The sequence below is a fragment of the Mustela putorius genome, unplaced genomic scaffold, assembly GCF_011764305.1.
Source record: "Mustela putorius furo isolate JIRA1106 unplaced genomic scaffold, ASM1176430v1.1 tig00000580_pilon_pilon_pilon, whole genome shotgun sequence".
Lineage (NCBI taxonomy): Eukaryota > Metazoa > Chordata > Mammalia > Carnivora > Mustelidae > Mustela > Mustela putorius.
In genome coordinates this window covers 944,365-964,209 of record NW_025421423.1, presented here as the reverse complement: position 1 = coordinate 964,209, position 19,845 = coordinate 944,365, and the positions used below count along the sequence as shown (strand labels likewise).

The 19,845-nt window shown below is 42.3% G+C and overlaps 1 protein-coding gene across 1 annotated transcript; it reads right to left on the bottom strand.

Moving 5' to 3' along the window:
* Window positions 1-15,746: 15,746 nt before the first annotated feature.
* Window positions 15,747-18,230, bottom strand: CCIN (calicin). The gene has a single exon (XM_004747582.3). The coding sequence runs from the start codon at window positions 17,597-17,599 to the stop codon at window positions 15,833-15,835; it is 1,767 nt and encodes a 588-aa protein (XP_004747639.1). The 5' UTR covers window positions 17,600-18,230; the 3' UTR covers window positions 15,747-15,832.
* Between the last annotated feature and the right edge of the window lie 1,615 nt (window positions 18,231-19,845).

Genomic DNA, 19,845 nt, shown 5'->3' with positions numbered 1-19,845 from the left:
TCTTTTAATTTTTCTCATTTTTTTCTAATTTTTTTGCTTTTTGTTGTTGGGTTGTAAGAGTTCTTTATATATTCTAAATACAAGTTCCTTGTCAGATATGTGCTTTCCAAATATTTTCTCAATTGTGTCTTCACATTCTTGATGGTGTCCTTTGTGTTTCAGCCTGGATACTTCTCTGCTTTATCTTCTGTTTTTAAACTTGATACTGGTTATTTGTGTTTTTGGAGTAATATCTAAGAAGCCATTGCCTATCCAAAGTCATAAAAACAGGGCGCCTGGGTGGCTCGGTTGGTTAAGCAACCGCCTTCGGCTCAGGTCACGGTCCCGGAGTCCCGGAATCGAGTCCCTCATCAGGCTCCCAGCTCCATGGGGAGTCTGCTTCTCCCTCTGACCTTCCCGCCTCTCATGCTCTCTCTCACTGTCTCTCTCTCAAATAAATAAATAAAAATCTTTAAAAAACAAAACAAAACAAAACAAAAAAAACCAAAAACAAAGTCATAAAAACACTTATGTGGGAATGATTTTTTTTTAATTCAAAATCTGGACTAAAAATGGGGTCACTGAAAATGTAAACATAATATAAGGATCAAAAGAAGGTATGCAAACAATTATATGTTAATAACTTTGAAAGTTTAAATGAAAAATTCCTAGAAAATGTAATTTTAAAATAACACAAGGAGAAATAGAATTGAATATTTCTATAACTAGTAAAACCAGTTTAATAAACCAAAATGCTTCCCACAAAAAAAAAAAAAACCAACTCGATTTGCCTTCATCAGTGAAACTTGTCTTCACATATTCTTCCATTTTTTTTAAAAGGGAGAATTTTAAAAGGGAGAAAACACTCCAACTGATTTTATTGTAAGCACAGTCTTGATACAAAACCTGAAACAGACAGTAAGGGAAAGGAAAATTACAGGCAAAATCATTCATGAATATAGTTGAAAAAACCATGAGTGGGAGTGAGATGGAGTAAGCACATTCTTCCTGGTCTTTCCCACTGAATGCAGCTATAAAACCTAGCCAGAATGCATGGAGCAGAAGCTATTTGAGGACTCTGAAGAGTAAATAGTGGCAGGCAAATTGGGAAAAAAGACCAAAAATATGAAGCACTGAACTGGCAATGAGTTCACTAGTTTTTATCCTCTGGTTCTTCTGTCATCAGGCCTCAAATAGAGGCACAGTTATGAAAGTGGATGGCAGGCACAGTGGGCTAAGCAAAGCTCTAGTTTTCTGGTGGAGAGCCAAAAAGAGGAACCTCAGGGAAGTGAATAGTACAAGGGAGATCACAGAGAGGGAGTAGCTTGGGGAAGTGACCCTGTAAAATTGTTTAAAAACTTCTGGGCTCAGCCCTGAGCTGTAATTAGGTTTGACCTGGTCTTAATCAGTACCTAAGACTTTGAGAACTAAATTTTCCACTGTCTAGGTCCCAGACTGTCAACTGGGTGGTGCACATGTGGTGTAGATCTGAACGCCCTTGCAAAGTCTTTGAAAATTGAAATGAAATTCTAACCACAGTCCACAAGAGTGGTTTGGAACTTATGGCCTAAATCTAATGAGGTCAATTGCATACTAATTCAAAAATATCAACATTCTTCATATGATTTAAACAAGAGCCAGAGTTTCATAGACTAACATTCAAAATGTTTAATATATATTCTTAAACTTAGCCGATGAATAATTAATTGGCATATGAGGAAGGAAAACCTCAACTCACAAAGACAGTCAACACATGTCAATACCAAGATGACTTAGACATTGGAATCATTTGACAAAGAGTTTAAAGCAGCTAATTTAAAAATGCTCTAAGAATCATAAATACTCTTGAAACAAATGGTTAACTAGAAAGATTCAGTAAAGAAATAGAAAATACAGAGAATAACGAAATGGAAAGGTTAGGACTGGAAAATAAGAAAACCCAGAAATTAAAAACTCACTGGTATATTCCAAAACAGAATGGAGATGACAGAAAAGTCAGCAAACATAACAATGAGTAAAAATAAGTCTGGAAAACAGTGAGGGAAAATACAACCCCAAAAGACCCTCAGGGACTTGTGTAACAATAAAAAAAAAAGTGTAGCATTTGTTCCATCAGACTTCCAGAAATAGAAGAAGGTGCAGAGCTGGAAAAATGTTTGAAGTAATAACAGCTGAAAACCTCCCAAATTTGGCAAACAACATAAACCTACATACTCAAGAAGCACCATGAACTCCAAATCAGATAAAGCCAAAGAATTTTGTCCCCATAAACATCATAATAAAACTGCTGAAAACTAAAGAAAATAAATCTTCCACATGGCTACACAAAAATAACACATTCAGAGAAGCAATGATTTGAATGAAAGTTGAAATCTCGTCAGAAACCATGAAGGCCAGTGGCACCCGAGTGATGCATCCAACTCTTGATTTCAGCTCGGGTCATGATCTCAGGTTCATGGGATTGCCCCGTGCTCTGTGGGGAGTCTCCTTGGGATTCTCCTCTCCCTTTTCCTCTGCCTCTCTCCTCACTCACATTCTCTCTCTCTCTCTCAAATAAATAAATAAAGAAATAAATAAAATCTTAAGGGGGAAAAAAAGAAAAGAAAAAAGAAACCACGAAGGCCAGAGGAGGTGATGCAACATTTTTAAGGTGTTGAAAAAAGGAACTATCAAGCCAGAGTTTTCTGTCCTATAAAAGTAACCTCCAGGAATGAAGACAAAATGAAGACATTCTCAGAAGAAGGAAAAGTAAGAGAATTCATAGCCAGTTGAGGTGCTTTAAAAGAATGTCTAAAGGAAGTTCTTCAGAGAAGGGAAATGACACCAAAATGAAAGCTAGAACAACAGGAATGAAGGAAAACAACAAAAATGATAAGCATCTGGGTAAATATAATAGACTATTCTTTTTCTCTTGAGTTCTTTAAAATAAACTTGGTATTTGAAAGCAAAAAATATATAACAGTGTCCGATGGAGTTTTCAATGCGTGGAGATGGGATATATATAAGACGACTGTAATATGAAGGGTGAGGGTAGAGGGACCTATACGGAGTAAGTTTTTAAAAAATTCCACTTGAGGGGCACCTGGGTGGCTCAGTGGGTTAAAGCCTCTGCCTTCGGCTCAGATCATGATCCCAGGATCCTGGGATCGAGCCCCACATTGGGCTCTCTGCTCTGCAGGGAACCTGCTTCTTCCTCTCTTTGCCTGCCTCTCTGCCTACTTGTGATCTCTGTCAAATAAATAAATAAAAATCTTTTAAAAAAAAATAAAATTCCACTTGAAGTAGTAAAATATTAATTTTAAATAGATCATGAAGTTCCATATATATATTGTAATCCCGAGAACCACTGAAAACTTTAGACAAAGAGATATTGTCAAAACACAATAAATTAAAATGGAATAATAAAAAATATTCAAATAACCTAAAAGAGGGCAGAAAAGAAGGCTGAGGAATGACAAAGAGGGGGGAAATGGAAAATGAATAATAAAACAAATAGACCTAAATCCAAACATATCGATAAGTGCCATTAAATGTAACTGTTTTAAACACACCAATACAAAAATCAGAGTTCGTTAGAATAGCAAGTTATGAACCAATTATAGTCTGTCTACAAGAAACTTCAAGATGATAGATTAAAACTAAAAGGATGGAAAAAGATAAACCATGCAAACACTAATATCAGACAAAGTAGACTCAAAGCAAGGAAAATAACAGAGGATAAAGTCATATATTATCTAATGATAAAAGGGTCAATTCACCAAGAAAACATTAAAATCCCAAATAGCACATAGGTAACAACTTCAAAATACATGATGAAAAAACTGACAGGACAAAAAGGAGAAACACAAATAAACAATATAGTCGGGGACTTCAACACTCAGAAAAATGGATAGAACTAATAGAAAGAAAATCAATAAGGATATAGGAGGACTGAACAACACCATCAACCTGGATCTAATTGACATGTATAGGACACTCTATTCAACAATAACGAAAATATACATTTTTTTCCAAGTGCACATGGGATATTCATCAAGACAAACCATATCTGGGGTCATAAAAAAAAAAAAAAAAACTCAACAAGTATTTAAAAGAACTTAGGAAAAATAGTGTATGCTCTCTGACCGTAATGGAATTAAAGTAGATATGATGATCAGAAAGATATAAAGAAATTTCCAAAACTTTGGAAATTATACAAAACTCTTCTAAATAATCCATGAGTCAAGTTTCTAGGGAAATTAGAAAAATGTTTTTAAGGAGATGAATGAAAATACAAATATAAAGTTTGTGGGATGTAGTTAAAGTAGTTTTTAGAGTAAAGTTTATAGTAGGAAATGTTAGTATTAGAAAAGAAGAAAGGCCTCAAGTAAATAAGCTTCCACCTTAGGAGACTAGAAATAGAACAAAATAAACCCAAAGCAAGCAGAAACAAACAATAAAGAGCATAAATCAATAAAATTGAAAACAGAAATAGAGAAAAGTAATGAAATCAAAAGCTGGTTCTTGGAAAAAAATCAATAAAATAAATCTCTAGCAAGACTGAAAAGAAGAAAAGACACAAATTACTGGCACCATGAAGTACTCTGCAACATTAAAGAGAATATTATGAATCACTCTAGGCACATAAATTTGGCAATGTAAGGGAAATGCACAGATTCCTGAAAGCCACAAACTACCAAAACTCACCAAATGGATAATCTGAATAGCTTTATGACTAAAAAATCCAGTTTGTAGTTAAAAACCTCTCCCCAATGCAAAACAAACAAACACCAGAACAAAACAGACAGACAAAAACCAGAACAAAACAAAACAAAAAGAACTACCACCAACAGCAAAGCAAAACAAAACTCCAGGACTAGATAATATTGTCAGCCAGTTCTACCAAATATTTAATGAAGTAACACCAACTTTAAGCAATAGCTCCTGGAGAGAGAGAAAGAGAGACAGACAGAGAGAAGGGAATACTTCCCAATGCATTTTTTGAAGCAAGCATTACTCTGGTACTAAAACCGTGCAAGGGGAGTACCAAAAGAGAAAACTATAGGTCAGTATCTCCTAAGAACATAGGTGCAAAAATCCCCCCAACAGAATACAGTCCTCAACTTAATGATGGTCCAATGTATGATTTTTCAACTTTATGATGGAGAAAAAGCAATGCTCATTCAGTAGAAACTGAATTTTGTATGTTGATCCTTCCCCAGGCTAGTGATGTGCGGAATGATACTCCTCAGTGGTGGTAGCCCCAGATCCCAAAAGTAAACAACCTATACACTTAGAACCATTCCATACCCATACAACCAATCTGCTTTTCACTTTCAGTATTCAATAAATTACATGAAATATTCAACAATTCATTATAAAATAGGCTTTGTGTTAGATGACTTTTTCCAACCCCAGGCCAATGAAAGTGAGCATGTTTAAAGTAGGCCGGGCTAAGCAATGATATCTGGTAGGTTAGGTGTATTAAGCACTTTTGACCTGCATATTGTTTATCAGGACTTAACCCTGTGGTGAGTTGAGAAAGATCTGTATTTTTTTTTAAAGATTTTATTTATTTATTTGACAGACAGAGATCACAAGTAGGCAGAGAGGCAGGCAGAGAGAAAGGTGGAAGCAGACTCCCTGCTGAGCAGAGTGCGCGATGCAGGGCTCGATTCCAGGACCTTGGGACCATGACCTGAGCTGAAGGCAGAGGCTTTAACCCACTGAGCCACCCAGGCGTCCCTGTATTTTTTTTTTAAGATTTTATTCATTTATTTGACAGAGAGAGAGAGAGAGACAGAGAGGAAACGCAGAAGCAGGGGGAGTGGCAGAGGGAGAAGCAGGTTTCCCACTGAGCAGGGAGCCTTGGGCTCCATCCCAGGACTCTGGGATCCTGACCTGAGCTGAAGGCAGCCCCTAATGACTGAGCTACCCAGGTGCCCCAGAAAGATCTATATTAGCAAACTGAATCCATCAACATATAAAAGGAAAAGTATATCTTGACAAAATGGAGTTTATCCCAGGATGCAAAGCGGGTCTAGTATTTGAAAACAAATCAATGTAATCCACCACATGCACAGTCCAATGAAGAAAAAAAAACCCATGTAATTCACACAGAAAAAAACAAGAAAAAAACCTTGAGGGTGCCTGGGTGGCTCAATGGGTTAAATAAAGCCTCTGCCTTTGGCTTAGGTCGTGATCCAAGGTTTTGGGGTGGAGCCACGGATAGGGCTCTCTGCTCAGCAGGGAGCCTGCCCCACCGCCGCGCCTGCCTCTCTGCCTACTTGTGATCTCTCTCTCTCTGTCAAATAAATAAATAAAATATTAAAAAAAAAAAGGAAAAAAACTTGACAAAACTCAATACCTAATATTATAGTCTCGTTATGAAAACCTATCATATTAGTGATAAATTTGATATATTAATGAAAACTGAATGCTCTTAAGATCAGTGACAAGTCAAGGATATTCCCTCACTACTCCTATTCAATATTTCATTGGAAGTCCTAGCTAATATAGTAAGATAAGTAAAAGAAATAAAAGGCATACCCCCATATGCCTTTTATTTCCTCTCATGGGTAAAATAGATGAAGGGGGTTAAAGAGTACACTTACCATGATGAGCACTGAGTAATATATAGAACTGTTGAATTACAATATCATACACTTGAAACTAACATAACTCTGTATGTTAACTATACTGGAACTAAAATTTAAAACTTAATTTTAAAAAAGGCATACTGATTGCAGAGGAAGGAATGAAGAAAATTTTAAGAAATCTACCCAAAAAACTCCTAAAATTAATAAGTGAGTTTAGCCAAGTTGCAAGACACATGGTGAGCGCACAAAAATCATATTTCTCTATACTAACCATGTGTGGTTAGAAACTAGAATTTTTAAAATACCAATTCTGATAGCTTCCTATGATAATTTTACAAGTAAAATAAAATTGAGTGACTATATAGCAAATAAAATCCAGCAAAATATAGAAGGAATTCTATAGTTACTAAGTCCAGTAATTATATAAAAATATACAGTATTAGATATAAAACTATATTATAAGTTTATACCAGAAATGAATGGTTTTGCACTGACAAATTAATAAAAGGGACTTGTGCTAGTTAACAGATTAAAGGTGAAAACTTGTGCTCCTTTCACTAGATGCAGAAAAAAAATTTGGTAACATTTACTATCACAATAAAAGCTCTTAGCAAACTTGGAATAAAGGAAATTTCCTTAAAGAAATAGAAAGTCATTATATATAATTATATACTTGGAAAGCATATGAGTATCTACAAGTAAACTATTTTAAAATTATTTACATATTCTGGATACAAGTCCTTTGCCAGATAGGTGATTTGCAAATATTTTCTTCAATATGTAGCTTGCCTTTCCATGCTCTTAACAGTATCTTTCCCGGAGCAAAAGGTTTTCTTTCTTTCTTTCTTTCTTTCATTTTTTTTTTTTTTTAAGATTTTATCTACCGGGGCGCCTGGGTGGCTCAGTGGGTTAAAGCCTCTGCCTTCGGCTCAGGTCATGATTCCAGGGTCCTGGGATCAAGACCCAAATGGGGCTCTCTGCTCTGCGGGGAGCCTGCTAACTCCTCTCTCTCTCTCTCTCTGCCTGCCTCTCTGCCTACTTGTGATCTCTGTCAAATAAATAAATAAAATCTTTAAAAAAAAAAGATTTTATCTACCTATCTGACAGAGGGAGAGAGAGAGAGTCTGAGGGTGCACAAGCAGGGGGAATGGCAGGCAGAGGGAGAGGAAGAAGCAGCCTCCATGTTGAACAAAGAGCAGATGTGGGGCTCGATGCCAGGACCCTGGGATCATGACCTGAGCTGAAGGTAGCCACTCAACTGACGAAGCCACCCAGGTACCCCAAAAGATTTTCATTTGAAAAGGTCCAATTTATCAATTTTTAAAAAGGATCATGCTTTGGGTGTCATATCTAAGAAATCTTTGCTTAACTTAAGGTTATAAATACTCTCCTCTGTTTTCCTCGAAAAGTTTTGTAGTTTTGCTTTTTACATGCCCAGCTATAATTTGTATTAGTGGAGAGAAAATATTTACCACATGTACAACTGATAAAAGGCTCACATCCAGAATACATAAAGATGTCCTACAATTTGCTAAATACAAATCAACATACAAAAACCAGCTGTATTTCTAAATACTGACTATAAAAAGAGGAAAATGAGTTTTAAAAAAAAGATTATTTGTTTATTTGAGAGAGAGAGAGAGAGATATCACAAGTAGGCAGAGAGGCAGGCGGCGGTGGGGGCGGGGGGAGCAGGCCCCCTGCTGAGCAGAGCCTGATGTGGGGCTCAATACCAGGACCCTGAGATTGAGACCTAAGCCAAAGGCAGAGGCTTTAACCCACTGAGCCACCCAGGTGCCCCAGGAAATGAATTTTTTAAAGGATACTATAAAGTATACATACTTACATGTGTTTACAAATTTTTAAATGTCAAATACCTAGGAACAAATCTAACAAAAGTATGTGAGACCTCTACAGAATAAAGTATAAAACTTTGAGAGAAATTAAAGAAGACTCTCTGAAGTGTAGAGATATAACCATGTTCATGCATTTTAAAAATTGATATTGTAAATATATCAAATTTCCCTAAACTGATCTATAAATCAGCGCAATCACAACTAAAATCTCACCAGGTTTTTTATGGATCTCGATGGTCTAATTCTACTAATCTAAACTGTGTAGGATGTGATAAGGTTTTGGTAATGTCAGTAACTGTTCACTGTGTTATTGGTATAAGATCAGAAAAATAGACCAATGAACCAGGAGAGCTCATAAACACATTTCCGTATAGGGACACGTGATTTACAACAACGGTTGCACTGCAGGGAAGCAGAAAATGGATTGGACAGTTATCTATCCATATGGCAATTTTGTGAACCCAGGGTAGAGAATGTTTTTTCCAAGTATCAAAGAGCAGTAACCAAAAAGGAAAAGATAAGTTGGGCTGATTACAATTAAAATATACCATTAAGAGTGAAAAGACAAGACACAGAGGGGAAGAAGCTATTTACCACATATATAACTGATAAAGGGCTCATATCCAGAATATTTTAAGAATTCCAGGGATGCCTGGGTGGCTGTCAGTTAAGCACCCACTCATGATTTTGGCTCAGGTCATGTTCTCATGGATCATGGGACTGAGCTCTGTGTCAGCTTCCACACTCAGCAGGGATACTGCTTGAAGATTCTGTCCCTCTGCCCCTCCCCCAACTCTCCCTTCCTCTAAAGTAAATAAATAAATAAATAAATCTTCACACAGACACAGACACAGACACACACACACACACTCTGAGGGGATGCCTGGGTGGCTCAGTCGATTAAGCATCTGCCTATGGCTCAGGTCGTGATGGAGCCTGGCATCAGGTTCTTTGCTTGGCAGTGAGCCTGCTTCTTTCTTTTCCTGCTGCTCCTCCTGCTTTTGCTTGCTCTCTCTCTGACAAATAAATAAAATCTTCAAAAAGAACACATTGAGATCCCACTTAATATGCAATTGTCTATAATTTAAAAGTCTAACAATACCAGAGCATCTGGCTGGCTCAGTTGGTTAAGCGCCTGCCTTCAGCTCAGGTCATGATCCCAGAATCCTGGGATCGAGACTGGCATCAGGTCCCTCCCCGCTCAACGGGAAGCCTGCTTGTCCCTCTCCCACTCCCCTTGCCGTGTTCCCTCTCTTGTTTTTTCTCTCCCTCTGTCAAATAAATAAATAAAATCTTTACAAACAAATAAATCAATAAATCAATAAAAGTCTGACATTACCAAGTATTGGCAAGCGTGTAAAACAACAGAACTTCTCATATACTGCAAATGACAATGTTAATTAACAATCACTCTGCAAAAATAATTTGCAAATTACCTTACAAATAAGACAGCAATCCCACTACTAGGTATATGCCCTAGACAAACTTGGTACATGTGCACCAAGATACACTCACAAGAACAGCATGGTTTGTAATCACCCAGAATGCAAACAACCCAGACATCCATCAACAGTTCGAGAATGGATAGGGAAAATGACATAGTTATATGACAGAATAGTATACAGATGTGAAATGGATGGAACTAAATGTACATACACCATGGATAAATTATAAAACACAATTTTGAGCAAAGAAGCCAGGTACAAGGCAATTCATACTGTACAATTTTCTTGTGAAGTCCAAAAACAGGCTGAACTTACCTATACATGAGAAATGCCTATTTAGATAATAAAACTATATAGAAAAGTTAGGAACACGTTATTATCGAGGTCAGAGGGGAGAGAAGAGATCATAATCAGGAAAGCGGCCACATAGTTTTTGAGGTCTTGGCAATGCTCTCCTGTGCTCAGTAGTAGTTACATGGATACTTAAAATATTTACAATAAATTGTTAAGCTACATAGTTATGTATCATTGGTTTTATGTGTTGTGTTCACAGTAAAAAGGGTTTATTTAGCATGTTTCTTACATTTCTCAATAAGCATTCTAACTTATATATGATATATTTACTTTTGTTCAAAAATGTAACACGGATCTTTTGGAAGTAAATGTGGAATGTTTTATGTCATCCTTTAAATGGTGTAAAAAGGTAAAAATGCAAAGCGGACATACTTGGTCCCAGGTATTTTCTAAAATACTTAAAAAAAAAAAAGATTTATTTGACAGAGAGAGAGCGCATAGGCAGAACAGAGCAGCAGAGAGCAGGCAGGGAGAAGGAGGCTCTCCACCGAACAGGGAGCCTGATGCGGGGCTTGATCCCAGGGTCCGGGGATCATGACCTGAGCCAAGGCAGACACTATAACTGACTGAGTCACCCAGGAGCCCCTCTAAAATACTTCTGATAAATCTTAAATATTCTAATTAAAAAATAAACGGTAGGAAGGTAAGCATAAACTTGCCATGGTTCTTTGGCCAAAATGAAATGATACACTATGACTGTCCATGTTTCTGAGCTACATCATCTTTGTTTTGTTCTCACAGAGCCCCTTCACAGGAAGAATGCTTTCTCTGACAACAACTGAGCATGGAAGACGCAAGGTTATTAAGCAACCGTCATATAATAAGCCCATGAAAAGATGCTTGGCATCATTAACTATCAGGGAAAGGTAAATCAAAACCATAATGAGATGCCACTTTGCTCCCAGTAGGAGGGCTATATTTGGAAAGACAGATAATAAGTGTTGAAAAGGACATGGAGAACTTGAAACTGCCGTACATTACAGGTAGGATGTAAAAGGATGCATCTGCTTTGAAAATAGTCTGGCACTTTCTGAAATAATTAAATATAGAGTTACCACAGAATCCAACAATTCTGCTCTGATGTATATACCCAACGGAAGTGAAGACACACGTGAACACAAAATCTTGGATATGAATGTCCATAAAGCATTATCATACCAACTAAGAAGTGGAACCAACCCAGAGGTCCATCAATTAATTGATATATGAATTAATAAAATGTGGTATATCCATGCAGTAGAATATTCTTCAGCCATAAAAAGGAATGAAGTACCAGCATAAGCTATGACATAGGTGAACCTTGCAAATATTATGCTCAGTGAAAGAAGCTAGGTAAGAAGTGACATATTGTATGATTCTGTATTTATGAAATGTCTTGGATAGGCTAATCCATAGAGACAGACAGTAGACTAGTCGTTGCCTAGGGCTGGGAAGATAAGGGAGCTAGAGAGTGACAACTAAGAAGTTCAAGATTTTTTTGGGGGGGGGATAAGGAGGAGGTTATAAAATCAATTGTGATAATGATCATACAACTCTGTGAATATACTAAGAGCCATTAATTGGACACCTTGAACTGTATAATAGGTAAGTTATATATCTCCAATAAAGTTTTTCAAAATATGTCATCATTTCATTGCGTTATTTAATATTTCTGAACAACCTAAGTGGGACAAAAGTACCCCAGTTTTTAACACCAGATTTCACATCTTAACAGAAACACTGTATAAATAACACAGAAAAATACAACAAATTCTTCTTTGGATATTGGTGTCTTGATGAGAGGAGGCTTCACTGATCCTTGTGTGGCATCCTAAGGCAGTATGTCCTAGGAAGCTGTGAAATAGGTAAAGGTGCTGTGTGTGTGTGTGTGTGTGTGTGTGTGTGTGTGTGTGTGTGTGTGTGTGAAGAATAATTTTGAAAGGGAAGATGGGAAAGAAAAGAGAACTAGAAGGAAATCACCACAGGTGTATTCTCCGGTAGATTGATTTTAGGAAAAAAGTTGAAGATCTGGAAACTGATTGGCTAAAAACTGTGCATGTCTGAATTTCCCCTGGAAAGACTTCATGTTTCTGAGTTGGGAGACCTGGGTTGTCGTTCAAAAGCCTTGTCTTTCAAGACCACAACCTCTGTTATGAATTGCCAAAGCTTTCCTTGTAGTACAAAGCCAAGATTTTGGCTTTTGAGTCTTGCGTTGGCCTCTGCCAGCCTCCTCACGGTGGTAAGCCTTGAATGCTTCAGCCTTATGGTCTAACTGTAATGTGGGAGGGGATTAGGAAGGAAGGAAGAGGAGGAAGGAAGGGCAACAGGGTTAATATATCAAATTATAATCCTACCATGCCAAAGATCTCCCTTTTTAGCAAGCACCTTAGTGATTCAGCAGAGGCCACGGCTGCGCAGTACTGCAAGGGAAAGAATCAAAGGAGAAAAGCACAAAGAGGATGACATGGTCAGGAGCCAGTTCGGCAGCATGGTAGGAAAGGAAGGCAGACTGAGTCATTTAGTGATTGATCTGGAAATGAGAGATGGAACCAGTGCAGACACATTTTGGATGCTCAACTGAGGAAAAACATGGGCAGAGAGCAAGAGGTGGGCCTGAGAACTGAGGAAGGTTTGTTTCCGGAGAAAGAGAAACTTGAGAATGTTTATGCAATAGAGAGAAATGATCAGGAAGGGGATACACAGAGAGAAGGAACTGAGGGTCCTGAGAAGCGGTGAAGTGACAAAATGGAGAGCCAGGGCAGAGGGACGGACATTGAATCGTGGAAAGACGCTGCTTCCTCTGAGAGGCAGGAAAGCAGCAGAAGCTCTGGAGAGGGTTTTGGTGGATGTGGGACCGCCTGTGGAGCTCAGATCATGTGACCTCTCTGATCTGGAGATCTGGTGGCAGAGTGAGAGGCAAGCAGTTGAGAAAGAGGAGAGAAGAGTGGGGCCTCGGGACACCAGAGAGGGCTAGAGAATCAGCTGTGGAGAACAGCACCAGGAGTCAGATCAGCCTGGGGGGGGGGGCAGCTGGGCTGAGTTGCTTGGGTCTGCAAGACCCTTTGTACTTCCAGCTGGAGGATGGCAGTGAGGTCAGGAGAGCTGGGGGCTGCCCAGTGCTGAAGGAGAGAGAAAGGGAGGAGACGGTCCAGAGAAGAGGGGCTCAGCGGCGAAGTCCAAGATCCTCACCTGCAGGGAGCAGAGTGAGACTTGGGCAGAATGTGGGCTTTGAAGCAAGTGGCCACTCGGCAGAGGTGTCAGGGGGATGATCTTGAGTGGGTTGAACAGGACTGAAGAAAAAGTCCTCGGGACTTCCTGGGAAAAGAAAAGGAAAAAGAAAAGAAAAAGTCCTTGGGACTTCCCGTGAAAAAGAAGGAGCTGGAGCCGGTGTGAGCCATGAAGCTCACTGTCCTGCACGATCTAATCCAGTAGACGCTGGCCTCCTGGGGGTTAGTCCAAACTACATTTGTGCTCTAAGTGTAAAACATACATGCTACTCCAAAGACTTAATATTGAAAAAAAGAACATTAAATATCTCATTAATAAATGTTTACACTATGTGCTTTGGTGAGTGCTGTGAAGTGTATAAACCTGGCGATTCACAGACCTGTACCCCGGGGATAAAAATACATGTTTATAAAAAATAAAAAATTAAAAAAAATTAATGTTTACACTGATTGTTTATTTAAATAATATATGGATCTATTGGGTTAAATTATTAAAATTAATCTCACCTGTTTGTTTTTACCTTTGTAGTGAAGCTTCTAGAAAAATTTAAATTACACGTGTGGCTTGTGTTCAATTTCTCTTGCTCAGCACTGCTCTAGAGACTCCCTTACTGGGACATGGATTGTCTGTGTCATGCCTGTGGCCCCAATACCTGGGACAAGGACCTACACAGAGAGGCCTCAGGGAATGGTGTGTTTATGTGTGTGTGAATCGATGAGTCGATGAATAAGTAAATTCGTGAATGAGTGAGTGGATAAGTGAGGATCCTATATCGTTTTCGAGGACTCGGTCATTTTCTTCGCAGTTGTGGAGAATTATATATGACAGGGTAACCGAGATAGTTAGAATTGAGGCAAGCTCACCAAAGCTTTGAGGGAGGAAATCTTCAAGAGCATTTTAGGGGACCTTATACTTGATATAAAGGCTCAAGAACATGGACCCTTGCCACACTCCTTCCCCCCCAACCTTTAAAAAAAATGTCCTTCTGTAGCACCTTAATAATGCCAGGGACTGTCCTAGGGATTCTGCGCATATGAACTCATTTAAACTTCACATCACCCTAGGAGGTAGGCACTCCTCTTTTGCAGATAAGGAAACTAAGGCACAGAGATGTGAAGTAGTTTGGCCAGGAGTACCCAGCAGGTGGTGGAACTGGTATTTAAACCAGGCCGACTGGCCCCAGTGGCCATACTCCTAGCGATTACACCATCCTGTCTCTCTCATCCTGTCCTCTCTCCTCAACCCCAAGCTTCTCCCCAACAGAGATACAGTAGACCCCCCCTTATCTGCAGGGATCTGTGTCAAGACCCCTCGTGGATGCGTGAAACTTCAGATAGTACCGAGCCCTCTATCTACTATGTTATTTCCTCTACACACATACCTATAATAAAGTTTAATTTATAAATTAGGCATGGTAAGAGATTAACAGCAATAGCGAATAATAGAGCAATTTTATAATACTCTGTAATAAAAGTTATGTGTATGTAGTCTCTCTCTCTCTCTCTCTCTCAAAATATCTTATTATGCTGTACTCACCCTTCTTGTGGTGATGTGAGGTGATAGCGTGCCTACGTGATCAGATGAAGTGACGTGAATGGCGGGGGCGTTGGGACATGGTGTAGGGCTACTACTGACCTTCTAAGGATCCGCCAGAGGCAGGATCATCTGCTTCTGGACCACTGCTGACCACAGGACACAAAACCACAGATAAGGGGGGCGGGTGGGGCTGCATAGATTCCTTTTTTCTCCCTTTACTGAACTCTCCTTCACTCCCAATCCCTCAGGCCCTATATTCATGGAGAAAGTTCCTGATGCACTTTGCTTACTGAAAACAATTGTAAGTAACCCCCAACTTCCCCACCAACAAGTCCAAAACACACCACAGCTGCACGGTCAAATACAACAAGCAAGTGACCCTGCCCCCTCTGTTCCTGCCATCCCCACCCCTGAGCCCTTCCCACACCATTTTCTCCATCTCCCCCCACAGCCCCAGTGTCCTGTCCTGAACCTGGGACTGGCCCTCCCCTGCCTTCCTGGACAGACTCAAGGGGAGTGAGTGTTGGAGGAGTCTGAGGTTTCCTAACTCTAAGCAAACACTGCATCTCCGTCCAGCAGATGTCGGCGAGGTGACTACAGGGGACAGAATGGGGCTTCCCAGACACCACTTTGGCCAGTGCCCAGGAGACACTTCAGTCCCACCCACCAGGGACTCCATTCCAGCCTCAGCTTGGATCCCTCCGATGACAGAGTAGCCCTGAATTTCCACCCCCGGGAGTAGCCCTAGCCCAGAATCTCCACTTTCAGGGCCAAACAGACTGGAACACTAAGAAGGAACCAACAGGCCATCTTCCTCTCTCTCTCATTAAATTGCGAATAATAATGCATTTACTTATTCTCCCACTTAAAAAGTTGTTTAAATCCTTTGAAGAATCTTGCAAGGTAGCTTGGCTAGACAGCAGGCAGGACAGTCCAGTGCCTCCGGTGGGGGGGCCAGGGTCTTCCATTCGCCTGTCTTTTGGTCCAACAAGTAGGCATTTGGGTTGATGGTATAATCCTTTGTCTGGACGTCACTGGCTGTGGTGACACCCCCACACACGAACACTCTGTTGTCTCCAATGGAGCAGATAGCATGGGACACATCCAAGGGGCAGTTGTTGGGCAAGAGAGGCACCGAGGTGGTCGTCTTGTTAGCCTTTATCTTCTGCAGGTTGATTTCGACGCTCTGCCGGTGGCTGTGTACACAGAGGATATTGTCCTGTTGGAAAGAGAGCAGGGGCCTGTGGTTGAACTCAATGGGGAAGGTGATACACTGGACCACATCCCCAGTGTTGGTGTCAAAGCAGTCCACCACTCCGACCCGTGAAATATAGCCCTTCACCAAGCAGCGGCCCGTGACAATGTACAGGTTCCGGTCCCCCTTGGTGATCACAGCTGTGCCATCCATAGGGATGCTCATCTTCCCTGCCAGGCACCAGGCCTCCTTGCGCTCATCATAGCGATAGATGTTGGAGACATACCGCCTTGGGGCAATGCTCCCACCCACTGAGTACACTGTCCCCCCGCAGGTCACCATGGTGTGGAAGACGAGCCCAATTGGCAGGTCTGGCAACTTGGTCCAGGAGTTGTCATCCATGTCGTACCGCCAAGCTGTCTTCAGCCCTGAAATCTGCTCAGTGGTCCCACCAGAGATGTAGATGTAGCGGCCAGCAGAGGTGGCACTAAGGGCTGCCGCCCGATAGGGCATCTCTGACAGCTTCAACCACAGGTTCTCCTGGATGATGTAGGCAAACACTCCATCATTGAACTTACCATGGGCCTTCTGGCCGCCCAGGATGACCACTGAGTCAAGCAGGGCACCTTTCCGCTGGTAACTCAGCAAGCTGGACGGCCTCTCCTGCTTTCGGTCCACAAGGACACTCTCGATCAGGGTCGCGTGGGCTGAGCTGTTCTCCATGCCCATCAGCTTGTTGCTGGCAAACATCAGTGTCTTGTTGGAGACAGCATTCAGATTGATGTAGTTGAAGAACTTCTTGAAATACTTCTCCCGCTCATCCTTCCGGAAGTACACCCAATTGATGAGGGCACTGAGAGCCTGGTCCTCATTGAGCACATGCAGGTTTTCATCTCGGAGCAGGCGGCCAAAGATGACAGGGGGACAGCGCATGAAGTGCATACAGCCCTCGGGACTGGCCCAGTAGTGGAAGTTGTCACGAATGCCAGAATAGGCCAAGTCTGACACCTCTTTGAGCTCAAACAACTCAGCCAAGAAGAGGTAACGCAAGCAGTTTGCACGGCGGATGGACTTAATCAGGAAGTCGTTACAGTGGATTCGAAGGCGTGGCGTGTTGAAATACTGGGCCCCGCGAAGGAGCTCCTCCACGTTCTGCTCCGAGATCACCACCTTGCCACTGTAGAAGTAGTCCAGGAGCTGGTCCACCGTGGCCGGACTCAGGTAGTTGGGGTCAATGGTGATGAAGAGCTCATCGGTGGTCTTCATGTCATTGCTGGAGATGAGGCTCTTCACCAGTGGGGAGACAGCAGCCAGCACGTTGCGATGTGCAAAGAAGACATGGTGGTCCACAGTCAGGGCCATGTCCCAGTACTCTTTGCGTTTCCTCTGTTTGTTCAGGTTCTGCAGCACAAAGCTGTTGTAGTTTTTCTCCGTGAATTCCAATTTCATGATGCTTCTGGCTGGCTGAGGCAGAAGATCAGCAGCGGGTACTGGAGAACAGACGTTCTCAGGCCTTTGGGATTCAGATTGATGGTTGTTTGCAGAGCAGTTGATCAGGGAGGAGGGGGGCTGGGAGAGAGGGTGATGTCATAGAATGGATGAGGTCATCACAATGCCAGCCCCTGAGGCCTTTCTCAGAGGCTCAGGGCCTTTCTCCCCTCTGATGGCTCCAACCTGTCGAGGCTAGATCTCCTGCCGGGACTTAAAGCCTTGGGCCCAGAGCTCAAGAGAAATTTGGAGATGGGTTGCAACTCTTATCCAGGGCTTTTAAGACTCAGTTCAAGGCTATTTCTGGAATGTTGAGCCAGTCTGGGTGGGGGTGGTATAGGAAGGGAAAAGGGGAAGGTGGAGGAAGAAAAGCGATTTTTGGATCTAGAAGGTTCCTTCCATGTACAGGAGGGAAACAGGCCCAGAGAAGAGAAGGGACTTGCCCAAGATCACACAGCAGGTTGGAATAAGACCCCTGGAAGCCAAGTCTTCTGACACAGTGCTCATCTTTCCAGGAAGCTCCTAACTACCTCACCTTCCCAAGTCTCTGATTCTTAGGCCTCAAGGTACCTTTCTCTGCCAAGGCTCCTGGCCATCAGAGAAGAATTTCAGGCTCTGTCCTTTGCCTTCTAACCTTTGTAGCCATGGACACCACTTTTTTTTTTTTTTTTTTTTTTAATGACACCATTCTTCTTTAAAATGGAGGGAGAGGTAGAGGCCAGGGACAGAGGAGTTGGCCACACACTGGGGAATGGGAGGGCCTCTGAAGCCCTGATGATTTCAGTTCTACAGCAAACTGGGACCTTCTCTCCACATTTCCAAGTCTGTAGTCATGCAACTTTGGGGACTGTGGCCGGTCAGCTGTCTCCATCAAGCATCGACTTGGACAAGTGGCTCAGACTCTCTAAATTTCAGTTTCCTCATCTGTGAGACGGGAATAACAGCACCCCCTTCGAAGATTATTAAGAATTTAAATGAGAAAATGATTACAGCGTGTTAAGTACAATGTTTGGCTTGTAGAAAACGTTCAATAAATGTTAGCTGCCGTTACTTTATTGATATTATATTAGTTCACCCTGCGCCGGTGTCCTTGGGTGCTCCCTTTGTACGTAAATACCTGTCATCCTCCGGCTGGTGTTTGGTGGTGGCGGAGAATCGAATCCCTTCGGAATCCCGCGCCCTCTTGGGGCGGGCTGCGCCAGCCCGGTCCCGCCACGCGGTGGAGCTGGAGGGCCATCTCCGGCCGCGGAGGCCCGGAAGACCGCGCTCGCTGAGCTCGCCCGCAGCAGCCGCTCCCCGCGGGGACAGCAGCGCCCCCCTCCCACCCACCCCAGCCCCCTCGCCGCGCGGCTCCCTCGCGCCCGGCGCCGGGTGGCGACTGCAGTGCCCATGGCAGGGCCTCCCACGTCCAGCACAAAGCCGCCTGTGCCCGCTTTCCAGGTGGGGTGCGGAGCGCGGGAGAGGAGCCGTCTCTGACTCGCGGCGTCCCCCCTGGGCGCCCCGCTGGGTGGGGTGGCGGCAGACTCTGTTGCCCGCCGGCGGGCGTGGGATTCCCGGAGTGCCAGCCGCGCGTCTCTGTGTTGCCCGTGCCACGGAAGGGCTAAAGTTCAGCGGAGCCCCCGCGGAGGGTGGATGGCTTCTGCGGACAGTGGAAGAGCCCAGGGCCCCACCCCCCGACCAGCCTTGGGGGAATCCAGGCAAGGGGCTCAACTCGAAGGCCTTTGCGGCGACGGCGAGATGGTCCAGAGGGAACCCAGGCCCCAAGCCCCACTCCCGACCCTTAGGTCGTCCTTAGCGCCCCTACAAGGAAAAGTGGAGCCTGGAGCTTGGGGCATGGGAGCCTGCCCGCTCTTTCCCTCCCTGGCTTATTCAGGTTACCAGTCATCGTCTCTGTATCTCATTCTTCCATTTCAGACCCGGCTTTTTCCTTGGGGATTTGGCAACTTGAAAACGATTTAAAAGTACTTACGTTTTTTTTGTTGTTGTTGTTTGTTTTAAGACTTTATTTATTTTATTTTTTTTAATTTAATTTTTTATTTTTTATAAACATATTTTTATCCCCAGGGGTACAGATCTGTGAATCACCAGGTTTACACACTTCACAGCACTCATCAAAGCACATACCCTCCCCAATGTCCATAATCCCACCCACTTCTCCCAAACCCCCTCCCCCCAGCAACCCTCTTAATCTCACAAAAGTACTTACG